The sequence below is a fragment of the Camelina sativa genome, chromosome 5, assembly GCF_000633955.1.
Source record: "Camelina sativa cultivar DH55 chromosome 5, Cs, whole genome shotgun sequence".
NCBI classification, from domain to species: domain Eukaryota; kingdom Viridiplantae; phylum Streptophyta; class Magnoliopsida; order Brassicales; family Brassicaceae; genus Camelina; species Camelina sativa.
Window position 1 is genome coordinate 8,415,729 of NC_025689.1, and position 18,899 is coordinate 8,434,627.

At 35.9% G+C, this 18,899-nt stretch overlaps 5 protein-coding genes and 1 long non-coding RNA gene across 7 annotated transcripts in view; 3 read left to right on the top strand and 3 right to left on the bottom strand.

The window, feature by feature from the left end:
- The window catches only part of LOC104786177 (mitochondrial arginine transporter BAC1-like), a 2,386-nt gene extending 764 nt beyond the window's left edge, over window positions 1-1,622 (top strand). Inside the window, exons 2-7 of the mRNA XM_010511526.2 lie at window positions 181-282; window positions 387-491; window positions 583-681; window positions 752-940; window positions 1,044-1,142; window positions 1,234-1,622. Of these exons, the coding sequence (XP_010509828.1) occupies window positions 181-282; window positions 387-491; window positions 583-681; window positions 752-940; window positions 1,044-1,142; window positions 1,234-1,368 (729 nt within the window). The 3' untranslated portion in view covers window positions 1,369-1,622. The remainder of the gene's footprint in view (window positions 1-180; window positions 283-386; window positions 492-582; window positions 682-751; window positions 941-1,043; window positions 1,143-1,233) is intronic.
- Window positions 1,612-2,424, bottom strand: LOC104786176 (squamosa promoter-binding-like protein 3). The gene is made up of 2 exons (XM_010511524.2): window positions 2,008-2,424; window positions 1,612-1,919 (listed from the first exon to the last, which is right to left on the bottom strand). Exons 1-2 carry the CDS (start codon window positions 2,337-2,339, stop codon window positions 1,823-1,825), a joined length of 429 nt encoding a protein of 142 aa, XP_010509826.1. The 5' UTR covers window positions 2,340-2,424; the 3' UTR covers window positions 1,612-1,822.
- Window positions 6,189-9,656, top strand: LOC104786178 (30S ribosomal protein S5, chloroplastic-like). Of its 2 annotated transcripts, none has more exons than XM_010511527.2 (3): window positions 6,189-6,706; window positions 8,507-8,742; window positions 9,237-9,656. In XM_010511527.2, exons 1-3 carry the CDS (start codon window positions 6,272-6,274, stop codon window positions 9,484-9,486), a joined length of 921 nt encoding a protein of 306 aa, XP_010509829.1. In that variant the 5' UTR covers window positions 6,189-6,271; the 3' UTR covers window positions 9,487-9,656. The 2 variants fall into 2 exon arrangements, with proteins under 2 accessions (XP_010509829.1, XP_010509830.1); XM_010511528.2 differs by lacking the exon at window positions 8,507-8,742 and adding an exon at window positions 8,359-8,491 and having other exon boundaries at window positions 6,196-6,942; window positions 9,370-9,653.
- On the bottom strand, window positions 6,206-7,858 carry LOC109133072. The gene is made up of 2 exons (XR_002037945.1): window positions 7,250-7,858; window positions 6,206-6,327 (listed from the first exon to the last, which is right to left on the bottom strand). It is a non-coding gene; the product is annotated as an uncharacterized LOC109133072 (long non-coding RNA).
- Window positions 10,330-12,779, bottom strand: LOC104786179 (stress response protein NST1-like). The gene is made up of 8 exons (XM_010511529.2): window positions 12,514-12,779; window positions 12,215-12,304; window positions 11,415-11,474; window positions 11,261-11,300; window positions 11,081-11,174; window positions 10,901-10,960; window positions 10,727-10,818; window positions 10,330-10,652 (listed from the first exon to the last, which is right to left on the bottom strand). The coding sequence occupies exons 1-8, from the start codon at window positions 12,633-12,635 to the stop codon at window positions 10,563-10,565; spliced, it is 648 nt and encodes a 215-aa protein (XP_010509831.1). The 5' UTR covers window positions 12,636-12,779; the 3' UTR covers window positions 10,330-10,562.
- LOC104786180 (non-classical arabinogalactan protein 30-like) lies at window positions 14,959-16,463 on the top strand. The gene is made up of 2 exons (XM_010511530.2): window positions 14,959-15,435; window positions 15,989-16,463. Exons 1-2 carry the CDS (start codon window positions 14,973-14,975, stop codon window positions 16,297-16,299), a joined length of 774 nt encoding a protein of 257 aa, XP_010509832.1. The 5' UTR covers window positions 14,959-14,972; the 3' UTR covers window positions 16,300-16,463.

Here is an 18,899-nt window from a genome sequence, read left to right on the forward strand (position 1 = left end):
TATTTCTCTTCACTCTTGTTGTTATGTCTCCTTAGTAGGCTCTAGCATCTTTGAAAAAAACAATTTTAGTTCTTTAAAGTCTGGATTTTTATGTGGCAGTGGATACTTACTAGATGTCTAGCATTATCTGGTTGGCTAGATACAAGTTTTTTTTTTTGCTGACTTGAAATCTTTGTTTAGGTCAAAGGACTTTATAGGGGAGCTACATCGTCGTTTTTGGGAATGGCTTTTGAAAGTTCATTGATGTTTGGTATATATTCCCAGGCAAAGCTGTTCTTGCGGGTAACATCTTTTAGGCCAATTGATCTTTTCACTGTCTTTCAGATATTATGTATCTCTTACAGATTTCATTGATTTGCTTATTTTTTTTATGTTTTATTGTAAAGGGAACTTTGCCAGATGATGGGCCACGTCCAGAGATAATTGTTCCGTCTGCTATGTTTGGTGGAGCTATCATTAGTTTTGTATTATGTCCAACAGAGCTAGTAAAGGTGAAATCTCCATAGCACCATTTCTTTTTTCCCCCAGTTATTGCCTTTGATGGTTTCCATGGAGTTTGTGGACATTCACTGTTTTCTTCAGTGTAGAATGCAGATCCAAGGAACGGATTCTTTGGTTCCTAACTTCCGTAGATACACCAGTCCTCTTGATTGTGCTGTTCAGACCGTCAAAAATGAAGGGGTGAGAAACTCTCGTTGCTAAACTATTCTACTTAGAATCGAACATTAAGGTTGATGGGGATGTCATTCAGGTAACAGGTATATTTCGTGGTGGTTCGGCAACATTGTTAAGAGAATGTACCGGAAATGCTGTCTTTTTTACTGTCTATGAGTACTTACGGTATCATATCCACTCGAGATTGGAGGATTCGAAGCTGAAAGATGGTTACTTGATTGACATGGGGATAGGAGTTTTAACTGGTGGCCTTGGAGGCATAGCTGTAAGAATAATCTATATAGTGTGTTTCATGAATTCCGTCGAGATTGTCATGATAAATGTTGCTATTATTGGATATGAATATTACTTATGTTTCTATGATGCAGTGCTGGTCAGCTGTCTTGCCCTTTGATGTAGCAAAAACAATTATCCAGACCTCTCCAGACAAAGCTACCGAGAGAAATCCTTTAAAAGTGTTGAGCTCGGTCGGCCAGCCATCTTTCCCTCTATGAATCTAAATACATATACAAAAGAGTTGTATGAAATATTGTTTTTGACGTTAAATCATCTCTGCAGATTCACAAGAGAGCTGGACTCAAGGGATGCTATGCAGGTCTGGGTCCAACCATTGTGAGAGCATTCCCTGCTAATGCAGCAGCAATCGTCGCTTGGGAGTTCTCAATGAAAATGTTGGGAATCAAACGTGACTAGGATTAGTCTTCCAATCTAATTTATTTGGTCCGATATACAGATGTCAGTAAGGATTATGATGAGCTTTCTTGCAAGAGAACTACAGATATCAAGAATCAAAAGTGTCTTCCAAATTATTATTTTTGATAGCGTTTTAGCTCTCTCTCCTCATATGTTAATTGCAAAATATATACAGATTCTTGGTCTAGTATAAGATCTTGGCTTGTAATAACATTTCCTAAGTTTACACAGTCTTACACATAATATTTCAAGCATTTACTTAGTCTCAGTGCATTTATTTAATCATGTCGTAGGTTTAGCATATAGCTTTGATTGCAGGCATTATGGAGAAACAGAGAGAGATACACAAGGGATTACAAGACAAGGAGCTATAAAAGAGACTGACAGAAGAGAGTAAGCAAAGCCTGTTTCATTAACCTTCAAATCGGCATCTCACACCTTTCACCGTCTTTATTCAATCAATTGCGCTTTTTCGCCTTCTCTCGTTGTGTCCAGCTAAGCGTCTCCTGCAACTCCGCTTGGCTAAATCAAACTCACCGAGCTCGTGAAACCTTTAGAAAACCAAAGTTAAAAGGTCTCATATTTCTTGTTCTTGTTTTTTTTGTTGTTGTTTGAAAAAGATGACAGAAGTTTGTTTACCTGCTGCATTGTTGGCAGAAACGTTGGTGAAGACCAGAGATCCGAACAATAGGAGCTTTGGCATGAGACTCGCAGACTTTGTGTCGTTTGTGGTACTGTTTGGCTTTGCTCATATCCGCGGTACAACTCTGGACCTGACAAACTCCACTACTACTCGCAACTTTACCTTTCTGCTTCTTCTCCAAAGCCTCTTCTTCTTCGAATGTATCTTCATAGTCTGTTTCTTCTTCTTTTTCTTCTTCTTCTTCTTCTTCTTCTTCTTCCTCTTCCTCATCGTCACTCAATTCTCTTAAACTCCTCTTCCCTTCCGCCTTGCTTCTTCTCGAACTCATTTGCAAAATTCAACACACACTCTCTCTCTCTCTCTCTCTCTCTCTCTCTCTCTCTCTCTCTCTCTCTCTCTCTCTCTCTCTCTCTCTCTCTCTCTCTCTCTCTCTCTCTCTCTCTCTCTCTCTCTCTCTCTCTCTCTCTCTCTCTCTCTCTCTCTCTCTCTCTCTCTCTCTCTCTCTCTCTCTCTCTCTCTCTCTCTCTCTCTCTCTCTCTCTCTCTCTCTCTCTCTCTCTCTCTCTCTCTCTCTCTCTCTCTCTCTCTCTCTCTCTCTCTCTCTCTCTCTCTCTCTCTCTCTCTCTCTCTCTCTCTCTCTCTCTCTCTCTCTCTCTCTCTCTCTCTCTCTCTTTCTCTCTATCTCACATGAAAGATGGAACAAGAAGAGAGGAAGAGAAATAAAGGACCCCCAAAACAATAGTGGGGAAGGATTTTGTTGTTGTTGCTTAAGTTGTTGGACCACAATAATTTTACTCTTTTATTTTCCTCATCACGTCCTAAGGTATAAAAATTATTAGCATGTTGTGTAAAAATAAAATAAAAAGTACGAACAAGCTTTTAGTGCTCTATTATTTTGTGTACACACACATGTATCCTTAAAACCTGACGAGGACCAGGGTTTATTTTGTGGTTTAAGTTATGGTCGATGCTATGTCGCCACCCGGATTCATATATGCTCGACAATACAGAGAAATAATCATGGGATGGATGGCTCGTTAAGTTATGATCCTTGGTTGGTTTGTATCAAAATAAAATATCTTTGTCGTAAGTATATTATTTGGTTACGAAGAGAAGTTATTTCGATATTATAGCATATAGGGCCACCACTAAATTAATTTGACAATTTAGTTTCTTGTTTGGTGAAGATGATAAGGTCGATCGAGTTAGTCATCGGGGCCACGAAGCCAGAAGTAGCCATATAAGAATGGTCCAAACGTGAATGTATTCATTTTCCAATTTGTAATTTGTTAAATAAAGATGTTAGCATAATGAAACGGTAAATTACAGCAAATTTGTATGTTGTATTGTTTTCTTTGACCAATCAAAATTATAAATAGCACTATATTTAATTGTATATCTAACTCAACTGTGAATAGATTTTGCCATTTTATGTCGTTAGTTAGATCCATGCATATCTATACAAACACACAAAAATGTAGAAATGGTACAGCTATGCAAAGGTTTGCTTTCTAGCTCTTAGAGGCTAATGGACAAATCTAAATGTTTGTCACCCCTCGTTTTACTATTTTACAAAACAGAACCACCAGTAAAATATTGTATCATCGCTGACTTTTAAAAGTCGCCTGAATGAAAACCTTAGTACAGTATGCCGAGGCATAATTTAGAATTGAGATCCACGACACTGACATAAAACGAATCGAATCAATAAAATAAAATAAAAGCCCTGATTTTAAAAGGAGTTGTGTAGTGTGTTTGACATGCACTATTGTATAGAATCATATCTTATATAATACAAACTTTGAATAAAACTTTTAAATTTGCTTAAATTTCAATTTTCTTATTTTTAACACTACTTATTTTGTAATGACCGGATCAACACCTTCCAAAATCTAACTAAAGCTTATAGAAAGTTAGGGTTTTTAGTCACGTATATATATAGTGATTAGTGACCAATGAGCAAACGAAATGTGAGGTCCTCAATACTTGTTACTTAGTCGACTTTGATCACTAACTTAAATCCACATAAAAACATTGATATTTAGAGGAGATTCAAGTTGACAAAGAGGAGTTTCGTTCTTTTTCCTTAGCTTTAGTCCTCCGCGTTCAGAATGGTAAAGCAGATAACCTGGCACGACGTGTTCGCTCGGTTACGCATCAAGTTAGCTATGTAAATAATATTTGATCCCATTGGCTCACTTGAGCTAATCTAATCTCTTGTTATTAAAGAAAAAAAACATCGATATCATGTTTAGGAAAACAAATCAAAAAAAAAATTATACATATTTTATGATCTTTTGATCGCGACAAATATGAATGATCAGTAATACCATCATGATTTCTTTGTTCATTTATTACATCATTATTAGGTCTTCAGTACTACAAATGATGGATTTATTATGGCACTTGAAAATACATCAAACGGTTCTACAAACCACTTAACAACGGATAATTTTATTTGCACCACGTTCACAATGACAATCGATATAGGTAAGTTGGCCTCCATTGATTTGCATAAATCACATATTTTTTACAACATAATCGCATATCTGACATATACAAAAAAATATTACGTACAGAAAACATTTGATTAATTCACCACTAGGTCAAAAGAGCATCAACTTCATACTATGAATTTAGATACGTATTATGACAACAAGATGAATATAAACAAAAGTATTAGGAACCCACAACATTCCTTAAGTTGAAATAATGGCATAAGAAAAATATGGACAAAATATTAACGTCAAGACTAGCTAGGCAGTAGACTCGTCAGCTGTCATATGACACTACTACACATTATTGTACTGCCTGTCAATTTTTGTTTACATCTTTTGTTCAGCAAGCATCTCATTCTCATTCAGTCCTTCTCTTCTTTTTCATTTCCTTTCCCCATTAAACCAATTCAACTCGACGGTAAAATTGATGGATCGATTTATATTATACAACCTCCGTTAATTTTTTGGGTAGTGTAAATAAATATTTGTGGCTAAACTTCGAGATATATAGAAACTAATTCAACAAGTCCGGAGACATATCATGTCAAAAATCTTATGTTTTTATGATGAGATGAACAAAATCTATCTTCTTCTCATACAGATATAATCATTTGGTTACGTACTTTTACAACTTTACAAGTAGATTTGTGTTAACATCAGTGTATAGTTGTATTAGTACATATATGCAACTACGACAACGAACATGTGAAAAAATGACGACGTTTGCGATATGTTGGTAAATAGTAAAAACTCTTTGCTTTGTTTTCTTAAAAAATCTTTGGAATGGACAGACAATAAAGAAGAGAAGTGGTGGGGGAACCTTAACTTCACCACGTGACACACCAACGATCAACGCTAAATTGAATTTTCAATTTTGGAGTGGGGACGTTTGGTTGTACACCCATTTATTTTTTTGGTCACCTTTCAATTTGCAAAAACACACTTTTACAAAATCCATAGAGAGAAGAGATCAATGCAACCACTTTTTCCAAACCCATTGTCCTATAACAACAGGCTATAACTCTAAAATAGAGTAATTGATATAAAATCACCTTCAACATGGCTTCAAAATATGTTTGGCCAAAATATCTTACAAAGATTCGATCGAACAACTGAATTTAACTGATAAGGCTATTTTCAGACTTCAGCATGGTTGGTTCCCTTGGTGTCACCTCACGAGATGTAAGTGGTAACTCAATAAGGATAATTAATACTACTATATATGATATTTGTAGCTAACAAAGCCGATCTTATATAGGTCGAGGTCTATATAAAATTGACTAGGGTTTGTAAAAATGATTACAAAAAATACCTTCTCTTGGTTAAAAAGTAAAATGTTTAACTTAACATTGTTATGATCCTTAATTTTAATTCAAGATTAGGGATCTAAAGATTAGTATCCGCAATTATATCCTAGTGATTCATCATCATCTTCTTTAGTCAGTTTACTCTAGGTTTTTTCACTAGAGAAGCTTCAATGGGCCATAAAGGGGAAGTAAGTAAAATGGCCTTCAACTTATGAGCCCATATCGACCAAGATGACAGCAGGACACTAAACGTAATGTAATAAAAGTTAGATGGGTTTAAATGTTACCACGGAATATATTGTGGCCAATTTGTAAACAAACTAAAAGTTAATAATTTACTTTAAAAGCCCCCAGAGATAATCTTCTTTTCAGTTAACACCAATCTGGTGCTGGATAAGCCTCTGCTCCACTCTCGCTTCCCTTTCCCTCATCCAAAAAAAACCTCTCCATATTTCAATGGCGACAGCATCAGCTCTCTCTTCACTCACTTCTCTCTCCCTCCACAGCGGAACCTCATCTCTCATCTCTTCCTCAACAACAAAACCCATCGTCTCCTTCTCCTCCTCATTCCTCAACCGCCGCGGCGTCTCATCATCTCTCACTCTCGTCAAAGCCTCCAACGAGCAAAACGAAACTTTCTTCTTCGAGGATCAGACACCTGAGATAACAGCTAATGTCGTATTCGACCCACCAATTGCTCCCGAAGGCTTCGTCGATCCTCCTTACTTCGACGAAGGAAGCGACGAGACTGAGGAAGAGATCGCGACGGCGTTCGAAGAGCTCTACGGTCCTGCGTATAGTGGTGAGAGCATGCTTGGTAAGGACATTTATGTGATGGATTCAAAGTTTAAGAAGAGTTCAGGTATTGGTGGGAAGCCCAAAAAGGATAAGATAAGAGATGGGTTTGAAGAGAGAGTTGTTCAGGTTAGGAGAGTTACTAAGGTTGTTAAAGGTGGGAAGCAGTTGAAGTTTAGAGCTATTGTTGTTGTTGGTGATAAACAAGGCAATGTTGGTGTTGGTTGTGCTAAGGCTAAAGAAGTTGTTGCTGCTGTTCAGAAATCTGCTATTGATGCTAGGAGGAACATTGTTCAAGTTCCTATGACCAAGTACTCCACTTTCCCCCACAGGTAACCAAAAAAGTTTTGAATTTTGATGTTTGTTGATGTGTTGGAAGATTTTGTTTTGGTTGAGAAAAGAGTCTTACTTTGGTGATGGACTTTGATTTTGGGGGTTTTAGTTCTTGTTAGCATTGTGCAGCCATGGCTGTGTTGGATTTTAGGATTGGTGTTATAGGACATGTTACTCAAAATCTTAAATTTGGGCCATAATGGTTAGAAGAATCGGTTTTGGTCACACTCAATTGGCAATGAACTAAGATTTGGGATTTAGTCTTCTTAGCATTGTGCAGCCATGGTTGTGTTGGATGNGCGGAACCTCATCTCTCATCTCTTCCTCAACAACAAAACCCATCGTCTCCTTCTCCTCCTCATTCCTCAACCGCCGCGGCGTCTCATCATCTCTCACTCTCGTCAAAGCCTCCAACGAGCAAAACGAAACTTTCTTCTTCGAGGATCAGACACCTGAGATAACAGCTAATGTCGTATTCGACCCACCAATTGCTCCCGAAGGCTTCGTCGATCCTCCTTACTTCGACGAAGGAAGCGACGAGACTGAGGAAGAGATCGCGACGGCGTTCGAAGAGCTCTACGGTCCTGCGTATAGTGGTGAGAGCATGCTTGGTAAGGACATTTATGTGATGGATTCAAAGTTTAAGAAGAGTTCAGGTATTGGTGGGAAGCCCAAAAAGGATAAGATAAGAGATGGGTTTGAAGAGAGAGTTGTTCAGGTTAGGAGAGTTACTAAGGTTGTTAAAGGTGGGAAGCAGTTGAAGTTTAGAGCTATTGTTGTTGTTGGTGATAAACAAGGCAATGTTGGTGTTGGTTGTGCTAAGGCTAAAGAAGTTGTTGCTGCTGTTCAGAAATCTGCTATTGATGCTAGGAGGAACATTGTTCAAGTTCCTATGACCAAGTACTCCACTTTCCCCCACAGGTAACCAAAAAAGTTTTGAATTTTGATGTTTGTTGATGTGTTGGAAGATTTTGTTTTGGTTGAGAAAAGAGTCTTACTTTGGTGATGGACTTTGATTTTGGGGGTTTTAGTTCTTGTTAGCATTGTGCAGCCATGGCTGTGTTGGATTTTAGGATTGGTGTTATAGGACATGTTACTCAAAATCTTAAATTTGGGCCATAATGGTTAGAAGAATCGGTTTTGGTCACACTCAATTGGCAATGAACTAAGATTTGGGATTTAGTCTTCTTAGCATTGTGCAGCCATGGTTGTGTTGGATGTGAATTTTTACTTGGTTTAAACATTGGTGGTGTGATGGTCTATTGAAACTGATGTTTGCGTTGTGCACAAACGTTTAGAAGAATTGGTTGGTTGATAGGCCATGGAGCTAAAGCTTTGGGAGAAACTGGGGAGGGTTTATGTTTCTGAATGTTTTGGGTGTGTTTTAGAGGGTTTGTTTGGTTTTTGTTTTATAGATCAGAGGGTGATTATGGAGCAGCCAAGGTGATGCTTAGACCAGCTTCACCAGGTACTGGTGTGATTGCTGGAGGAGCGGTTAGGATTGTGCTAGAGATGGCAGGAGTTGAGAATGCATTGGGGAAACAGCTCNCCAAAAAGGATAAGATAAGAGATGGGTTTGAAGAGAGAGTTGTTCAGGTTAGGAGAGTTACTAAGGTTGTTAAAGGTGGGAAGCAGTTGAAGTTTAGAGCTATTGTTGTTGTTGGTGATAAACAAGGCAATGTTGGTGTTGGTTGTGCTAAGGCTAAAGAAGTTGTTGCTGCTGTTCAGAAATCTGCTATTGATGCTAGGAGGAACATTGTTCAAGTTCCTATGACCAAGTACTCCACTTTCCCCCACAGGTAACCAAAAAAGTTTTGAATTTTGATGTTTGTTGATGTGTTGGAAGATTTTGTTTTGGTTGAGAAAAGAGTCTTACTTTGGTGATGGACTTTGATTTTGGGGGTTTTAGTTCTTGTTAGCATTGTGCAGCCATGGCTGTGTTGGATTTTAGGATTGGTGTTATAGGACATGTTACTCAAAATCTTAAATTTGGGCCATAATGGTTAGAAGAATCGGTTTTGGTCACACTCAATTGGCAATGAACTAAGATTTGGGATTTAGTCTTCTTAGCATTGTGCAGCCATGGTTGTGTTGGATGTGAATTTTTACTTGGTTTAAACATTGGTGGTGTGATGGTCTATTGAAACTGATGTTTGCGTTGTGCACAAACGTTTAGAAGAATTGGTTGGTTGATAGGCCATGGAGCTAAAGCTTTGGGAGAAACTGGGGAGGGTTTATGTTTCTGAATGTTTTGGGTGTGTTTTAGAGGGTTTGTTTGGTTTTTGTTTTATAGATCAGAGGGTGATTATGGAGCAGCCAAGGTGATGCTTAGACCAGCTTCACCAGGTACTGGTGTGATTGCTGGAGGAGCGGTTAGGATTGTGCTAGAGATGGCAGGAGTTGAGAATGCATTGGGGAAACAGCTCGGAAGCAACAATGCTCTCAATAATGCAAGAGCTACTCTTGCAGCAGTGCAACAGATGAGACAGTTCCGCGATGTTGCTCAAGAGCGTGGAATCCCCATGGAAGAACTCTGGAAGTGAAAAACTCATCTTCTCTTAACATTTTCACCCTCTTTTGTTTTCTTTCCAATGCCAAAAAAGAGATTCTTGTAACACCAAAGAGGTGTCCTGTAATTCATGAGAAAATATGTTTATTTTGAAATAGCAATCCTTTCTTCTTCCACAAAAGTTCACAAGGACTGGATCTATCACAGAGTGCTGTAGCTTTGGTTAATATGATTATTCATTTCAAAAAGGATCCCAAAGATTTCTCTGCTCTTGGAAAATATTTATAAATGCATGATGTGTATTTGCGGCAAAAACATGTAAAACAACGTGGTCCAGAACATTGGGATGTGGAGGTGTGTTCTTGTCAGGCAAAGTGGTGCAGCGAAGTCACCATCAACGCAATCTATCTCGACATTGTAACACACATTCTTAAAACCACCGTAGAGCCGCTGACACGCAGTTCAATAGAATAGGTCAAAAACATGTTCATCATTTAGAATAGTGTTTGGGATGAGAAGGATTAAGGGTGACTTGGCGCATTCCTTGTGGAGATAGAACTTGCACTGAGGAAAATAGTGGCCTTTTATGTTATTCTTAGTTGCAGAGCAACCATATCAATCAAACGAAACACTGAAAGAGTGTAAGAGATGATGGTGGATACTGAATATGCAATTTATGTGGTTTAGAAGCTACATGACTTGGGTTATAGATCTGCCTATATGTTAGCCATGCCAATTTGAAAATGGATAAGTTTGGCCAGAAACTGCTAGCGTTTGATTAGCTTTAACTTACAATTATATATCCATATCCATATCCATAATTGAGGCTTTTTATGAGTCAGTCATAATAATAACATTGTAAAGGGCAAATACTAGATGTTAGCTAACTTGTGGTGGAGCCTGCTAAAATGTAATTACTCTTTCAATTCCAAACTATAACATAGAAAAACAATAAGGTTTCATATTCATAACATTCAAAGTCTTGAAACACTACTTGAGATAAAGAGTGTTTTCTGCTGAAAAAGAAAGCTTAAAGCATCGTCTGGCTGGCTGATCAAAGTAAAAGGGTTTTTTACCTTTCTAGCGTTCAAGCGAAGTGGCGTTAATCTTTCACTCATCAGGTGGGAATTCTTCATCAGAGGCTTCGTTTTCCAGCATAGAGCCGAGAGTTTTCCTCAATATGCTGAAAGTTTTGTCGTCCTACACCCAGAGAATTGGCGTTTCAGTCATACAACAAGATCAAAGACTAATGTAAATGTAAAGATTTTATTTACCCGTTTCTTTTTCTTCAGCGACTCTTCCAGTTGAGCAAGCTTTTCCTTGCAGAACTTCTCCTGTTCCGTTATCATTGTCTTCTCCTTCTTCCCTATTTGTTATTTACATGTGGAAGTGAGTAAGTGTTGCCGTCTTATAACAGTGGTCTCATTATAAGGGATTGGTTGGCTTACTTAGTTGCTCATATCGCATGTAAAGCCTCTCCTTGTCTTCTTCGAACTTTGACACAGTGTCTGTAAAGCAGAAACACATTATCATCCCTTTCGTTAGTATCCTACTTAGCTAATTAACAATTTTGACAACCACTATTACCAAAACAGTGGACAAAACCAGTAAGGCAATAGAAATAATACCTTTCAAACCCTGGAGATGGTCAGCTTTGTCTTTCAGGAATTTCTTATGAAGCTCCTCAAACTTGGCAGCTTCATCCTTCAAGATATTCTCACACTGAAAATATGAATCAGAGGTCAGCTCATTGTACCTTTCTAAAGTAACAATCAAGTTAAATATCATCTTCGGATCTTTGTTCAGACCTCCTTTGAACTCTTTGAAAGTGCTTTGGTAAAGTTTTGTCTGCAGTTTGTAAATCAAGGAGCGAATATATCAGAATTTGTATCTCATCTTCTAAACCAACATTCACAAAAACATGGAGGAGCAGATATTAGTCCTCAGCAACATATAGCCTACCTTTCTTTCTCAAGTTTTGACTTCAGCTCTTCAATCTTTGACTTAACCTCATTGGACACACTGCCAGAAAGATACACAAGGATTAAAGCAAGATTCAGCTACCAAACTAACAACACTTAAAAGAGCATTAAACAGAGATTCATCTTGTTGTGGAGAACTCGATACCAAAATATTAATAGAAATCAACCAAGTGCTTCAGAGATTAGCAACAAACGACTGAACATGTAAACGTTCTGTATCTGTGAAATTAAACGAGCTTCATTTCTATCAATCAAATATTTGCTTTCTAGTTAAAGGGATACAACAGCATACCGTAACTACTTGCACAACAGATCAATCAGTATCAAATGCTAAAAGCCGAACACCTTAGCTTTATCTGGCTATAACTAGTTGATAAATTTGGTCTGCGATACAAGATCCAGACTAAAAACGAGCTTCATATCTTATCAATCAAACATTTGCTTTCTATTTCAAGCGATACAAGAGCATACCACAGTCATTTGCACAACAGATCAACCAATCTCAAAATGCTTGAGCATATGATCGAACACCTTAGCTTCATCTGGCTACATCTAGTTGATAAAACTAGGTTTGCGATACAAGTTCTAAAAACGTAGAATCAAACGATCGTAACATTCTCCAACAACGATTATGATGCATACGATCCATCGCCATAAATTTCTCGATGATCGCATAGCAAAAAATTGAAATCTAAGGTTACGGTGATATCAGAGCTCTGTTTCAACTAAACATTCAATAACCTAATACGAGAGAAGCATGTAACGAAGAGATTATATCACCTGGAGATGCTTTCTTCCTTCTTCTTCCGGCCATCCTCGTCCGCCTTCTCTCTGATTTTCTGCAACGCCGACATGAGTCCTTTGAGATCGCTGCGTATGATCAACACAGAAAACACAATCGCGAGTCACAATTTAGCAAGAACGAGAAAAAACGAAGAAGAAGACGAAGCGAAAAACACAAAAACTCAAAACGGACCTAGACTCATCGGAAAACACAATCGCGAGTCACAATTTAGCAAAAACGAGAAGAAACGAAGAAGAAGAAGACGAAGCGAAAAAACACACAAAAAAAAACGGACCTAGAATCATCGGGATCGGAATCGTCGTGGAGTTTTGCCTTGGCAGTTGGCTTCTTCTTGAGCGATTGCGGCGGCTCTGGCTGAGCTCTCTTATTAGTAGTGGCTCTTCTGGTAGACGACATCGTAGACGAAAGAACTGAGAAAGTGAGATAGACGATGAAACGAAATCAAAATCGCTGAAGCTTTATCTGCTCTCTCTCTCTCTCTCTCTCTCTCTCTAGTTCTGAATTCGAATTTGAAATTTGAAATTCTGTTTCGTTTGTTATAGCGCTTGCTTCCGTGCCTGATCTCAGTGTATTAATTAATATAGCCACACTATGTACTGTGGATGGCGTCGTAGCTGATCACGTACTCTCTCTTAATTTCAGATTTTTTAGCTGCTTTTATTTTATTTTATTCAAAACAAATTCTGATGGCTAATTAAAATTTTTTTTATATGATGACATAATTACTTTTATTAAACAATAAATTATTTACATGCATTGAGCAATGAGCATCGTCTAATTATGTGTATAAATCACTGTTACTTATATATATATTTTTGTTGACCACACTGTTACTTCTATTAAAATCGTTTTTTAAACACAAGTGATTTTGACCACCGCAGTAGAATAGTAGAAGTGTAGAACAACAGTACAACCGGGTATTACAACAGATTACAAAATACGTAGTGTATGAGACTTGATACGTCATCGGCCTCATGCCTAAGTCAGTAGACTACCAAAACATACCTTCAACTCAAACCCAAATATATATATATATATATATATATATATATTTTTTTTCTCAAACCCAAATATGTATAATATGGGATTTAGTTCAAGGAGCTTGAAGTCAGTAGACTACCAAAACACACTTAAAATATTTTAGGAATGATAAGTATCTGACCAAAATAGAGTTTTATTTTAACTAAGTATAGATACATATTGTAAGAAATCAAAGTATAAGTTATATTTTTTGTCTAATACATGGGATTTTTGTTGTAATTAGCAAGTGTGCAAAATTCAGTATTTCGAGAACTATAAACTGTATATAACCGGCCATTAGAAGGTTTGAACCGTAGAGACAACTTAGGCATTAGATGGACCTGCCTAGGCGACAAGGCCACACGCTAAATTAAACCATATATATGTAACAATTTAGAACATTTGTATCGCATTGGTATTTAGAAAATTATTATTATCATATGCGGATTGCATGTCATGTCGATCTCATGCAGTGTAATCTTGAGATTGAAGTATAGAGAGACTTAATTTTCACTCCTTATTAAGTAATGGTGTAGCTAGTTCAGCGAATATCTCTCTCGTCTCTCGAAGCTTAGTGATGGCCATACGTATATTGTTATAAAAAAATAACAAAAATTTGTAAATGCAAAGTTCGCGAACGGACCTTAAAAATGTAAATACTACAAATACAATGAAACTCTTTAGCTTTGTTGTTCGCAACAAGGAGTACTAGCTAATGGATTGCATGTTGTACTGGAAAACCACAAATAAATAGAAGTAAGTGTGGGATATTAATTGAACTTTAAATGTGTAATGTGTTGAAGCCGCGCCAGGCGCATCTTGTTGCGATGCACATGTTATGAACCACAAAACATGGAACGTGAGTGAAAACTCATGCATTAATACCATATTCCAGATATCTGCATTGAAAGTATCACTTATTTAGTCAATCAAGATTATTTAACTTTCATGCATAACGTAATCGTACATAAAAGTTTAGATATTTTAGTTCAACAAAAACTTGTAAAAGAAAAAAAATGTAAAACTACTATATACATTCTTTTTTACTCTTTTTTTTTAACATCCATATATACATTCTTTCTATGATTTTTGTTAAAATTTGTAAAACTCTCATATATAAAGATCACAAACAAGAAATCATTACACATCAGTTAGGTGATTATAAAGTAACATCTATGATTTTTTTCTTTTCCTATTAAAAGAAACTTCAGTTAGGTTTTGTAGGGCCTGGGTTATGGAACTCGACAACCCTCACAGTTCCAAAATCCAATCTGAGCTATAAAACTCATTGCATAAGCATCCTATAAGTGATTCACCCAAACGTGAGTTTACGCAAAACATCATTCCAAATGTTTACTCCGAACGCTACGAAAAAAAACCCGGGAAGTGACTGTAATAAGGGTTTAATTACAAATTAATCTCGAGTTCTTCTTGCTTACAGTATAAAAACCTGTTAGCAGATCTAATTCAAAATCCTTATAACGAGACATCGGAAACTTCTCGACTACCTCGCCAGACGTGCACATGTGCTGTATTATCTATATGACTATATGACTATATGAATTATACTAATAACATATTATACGTTACTGACTGATGAAATAATTTTTTAATTCTTAAAAAAAAAAATGTATAGCCTGAAATCTCCTATAAATACACCCAAATCACATCAACCAAAAGTCACACACACTAACAAAAACAAAAAGAGTAAAGATGGGAATCACTGGTCAGAGTGTTTCTCTAACTCTCTTAGCACTTTTGTGCTTCACTTCCTCTGTTTTCACCTTAGGAGTGAATCAACCTGGTTTAGCTCCCGATCACCTTACCCTACCACCATCCCCCCCACCCGTCAAAGCTCCGATCAAAGTACCAACACTTCCACCGGCCAAAGCTCCGATCAAACTACCAACACTTCCACCGGCCAAAGCTCCGATCAAACTACCAACTCTTCCACCGGCCAAAGCTCCCATTAAGCTACCAACTCTTCCACCAGCCAAAGCTCCGATTAAGCTACCAACCCTCCCACCGACCAAAGCTCCGATCAAGCCTCCGGTTCTCCCACCTCTTTCCCCTCCTAAGTTCAACAGGACTCTAGTGGCCGTGCGGGGTTTGGTCTACTGCAAACCATGCAAGTACGCTGGTGTCAACACCCTCATAGGCGCCAAACCCGTTAAAGGTATTAATTAATTAATTATATACACGTACGTACACTTCACTATACTTTATTATATACGTTTAGGCATGTATATCAGTATATGCATATATAATCTCATTTACGGATGTTCAAAACTTTTTGTGTTAACTGTTAACTAAATATTACCAATCGAGATTAGCCCAGCCAGTCAGAGGAGTTGTGTCAGTCATGTCCCTTCAAGAAAACAAATATTTATAACATAAATTTACCATTAAAAAACTTAACAAAAATAATGAAATAGAGAAAATGTGTTTGTGACTATTAATAGGTTTTTTTGGTTTACACAATCTACTGCATCGAACCTTGTTTTTTCCCTATATTCCACATATTATCAAGTCTAGCTCACTCGTAAAAAGATAACTTGTTCAAGTACATGCCCCCAAATTTAATCAAAGCAATAAATTACCATTGCAATTCTAAACAAAGATATAAACTACTGTACTAATTTATTGGTTGCATTGTTATTTTTAACATAGCAAATTTCTACAAATATTAATTCTTTTCTTATTTTTGTTTGTGTTATTTGGGGATATAGATGCTGTGGTGAGACTTGTGTGCAAGAACAAGAAGAGCTCAATATCCGAGACAAAGACGGACAAGAACGGATACTTCATGTTCTTGGCCCCTAAGACGGTGACCAGCTATGGTATCAAAGGTTGCCGAGCTTTCCTCGTGAAGTCGCCGGACGCCAAATGCAGCAAAGTGTCGACGCTCCACGGTGGAGACAAGGGGGCCTACCTTAAGCCGGTCTTAAAACCAGGAAATTCCACAACCATCATTAACAAGCTCACGTACGGTATTTACAATGTCGGTCCATTCGCATTCGACCCTGCCTGCCCCAAATGAGATGTTTTTAATAATAATAGCTAGTGAAACTTTGATTACGTTGCTCAAACACAATTTAGTGATTGTGTTACATGATTGGATTTGGGTTTCTTTGTATGGGCTTTTTATGTTAGTGTCTTTCTCATTTGCTTCTTTAATAAACTAAAGTGGCGTTTACATGTTAACTCTTTTGTTTTTAAATCCTTTTTAAGAGGTTAAAAATTTGAGTGTGTCTTCCTGACCCCAAAAAGTAAAGAACAAGAGTTCGAATATCTTTGTGGATATGTTAACGGCAAAATAATATACTAGACGGATGAACACAAATTGTTGATATATCAAGGATAGTATAGATCACTTTGAATCGTTTGAAGTCTTTAATAACTAAGTTGAAGGCCTACCCCAAATTGATGACTGAGGAAAACATCATAGATAATTTCGGACGCCCAACACATTAAAACTATAGTAGATCCGTACTAGAGCACGGATTGAAATTCATTTTATTTATATTGTATTTTTTATATAAAATATAATTTATGTGATTGTTTTTAAAAGTTTTTTGTATAAAACATTATGCAATAAAATAAAAAAGATACATATTTTGTAAGTTTTATATTGTCAATGATTTTAGATAAGTACATGTGCTATAACACTGGTTAAATTTTATTTTATACAAATTTTGTATATTTTCTATTTTAAAATAAAATTTTAATATGTTGTATTAGTTTATGTATGCAAAGTTATTTTAACAATGTATATTCTACATCATGACTTGAATATCATTATAAGATATAATTTTGTAAATTTAGTTTTTTAAAAGCGAGTTATTATACTATGAGTAATTTAATATATTGTTATACTTTTTGTTTTAATATACTTGGTTTCTTGAATTTTTTATATATTATAGTGTTATATTATTGACATTGCTATAACAAATCAATTTGGAGTGTTTATAGTTTCTAACTTTTATATCAAGTTTCAATATTTTAAATATATTATTTAAAGTTTATTATATTATATAAAATTATAAAATTCAACAAAATAAGTATGAAATTGAAAATAAAATTTCAAATTTTGACCCGTTACTCAGTAAAATTTTTAATTCAACAGATATTATTTTTAAAGAATAATATTACTAAAACTTAAATATTTTATAGATTGAACCATTTATATTTGTTTTTAAAAATTCAACTTATGGTATATCCGGAAATAAAATTATTTTTTAATTATATGATAATTTATTTGTTTCACAAAATAGACTCATATATAAAAATGAGAGGTGAAATATAATGATAATTAATAAATTAATATGTTAAGTTAGATATCAAAAGATTTTTATTTGATGAATAATTTAATAAAGAAAATTAATATGGTAAGTTAGATGATATCAAATGATTCCTTAGAATATTCTCTTTAAGATTTTTTGAAACAAAGTGCTTTAGTAGTAAAATTTTCCAAAAATAAATTAAGGTTATACCATTATTTAATTTGTAACCAATTAATCTTTAACCTATTTGTAACCAACTTATTAAAATTATAAGTTTACAAAACAATGTTGTGTACTTTCGTATTATTATATAGGAGATAATTACTTTTAAATTTCTTTTCCATTCTTCCTTAAGTTGATAGATTTTGACAAGTGTTGAGCACCTAGTACAATGATTGTCTTTCTTAATCTTCTTATAATTAAAAGAGAAGTACAAATAAAAAAATGTCCAAAATGTCTAGCCTATTTACTAAAATTGCCACTGAATTAAGCATTAAGGAAAGCCTTAATTGAAATTCGCCAGGGTAATTTGATCTAAATAAAAATAATAAAATATAATCGCAGATCCAATTAAGGGTCCGCACGTTTTTACTAAACCCGACCCAGTTGTATCGGATCTCAGTTTATTGGACTCTGTTTTATGCTTCAATCGTTTGTTGGTCCTTTAATTATTTATTGGACTTTGTTTTTAATCCGTATTGGGCTCCTGCGAAACATAACAATCAATTCACCTAAAAATTAGAGATTGTAATTTTCCTAATATCACGTAATTTGCGAATTAAATGCCATAAAGTTAGCTACTTACATACCAAAAAACTACTTCTTAAAACGTCACTAATATTGCATAATAGTTTTTAAAACAGCATAAATATAAATAGCAAAATCATAACTAATAACCATATTTACTCAAAAATCATCCCTAAATAAAAGCATCTTTCACGATTATTACCAAAAAAACTTCAACTATTAGCAATCATAACTGTATTCTTATGATCAAATCTTCAAAATATTCGATAAATAATTGCCATCCAAGATTTACACCAAACAAGCCATTTGATACTCTAGGTTTAGCTAATATATTATAAATAGACTAATATTATACCTCATTACTCAACCAAACACCATCTTCATTCCTTCAAGATCAATGGCGCAAGCAGTTACTTTTCTCAATGATGTCAAGCCGTACAAGACGTCTTGGCGAGTGCAAGTTCTGAGTCCTGCACACATGGAAAACATCCACAACACAACCAGGTTTGGTGAGACTTTTGACGTGATCCTCGCTGATAAAAAAGTAAGTTACANCTGAGTCTTGCACACCTGGAAAACATACACAACACAACCAGGTTTGGTGAGACTT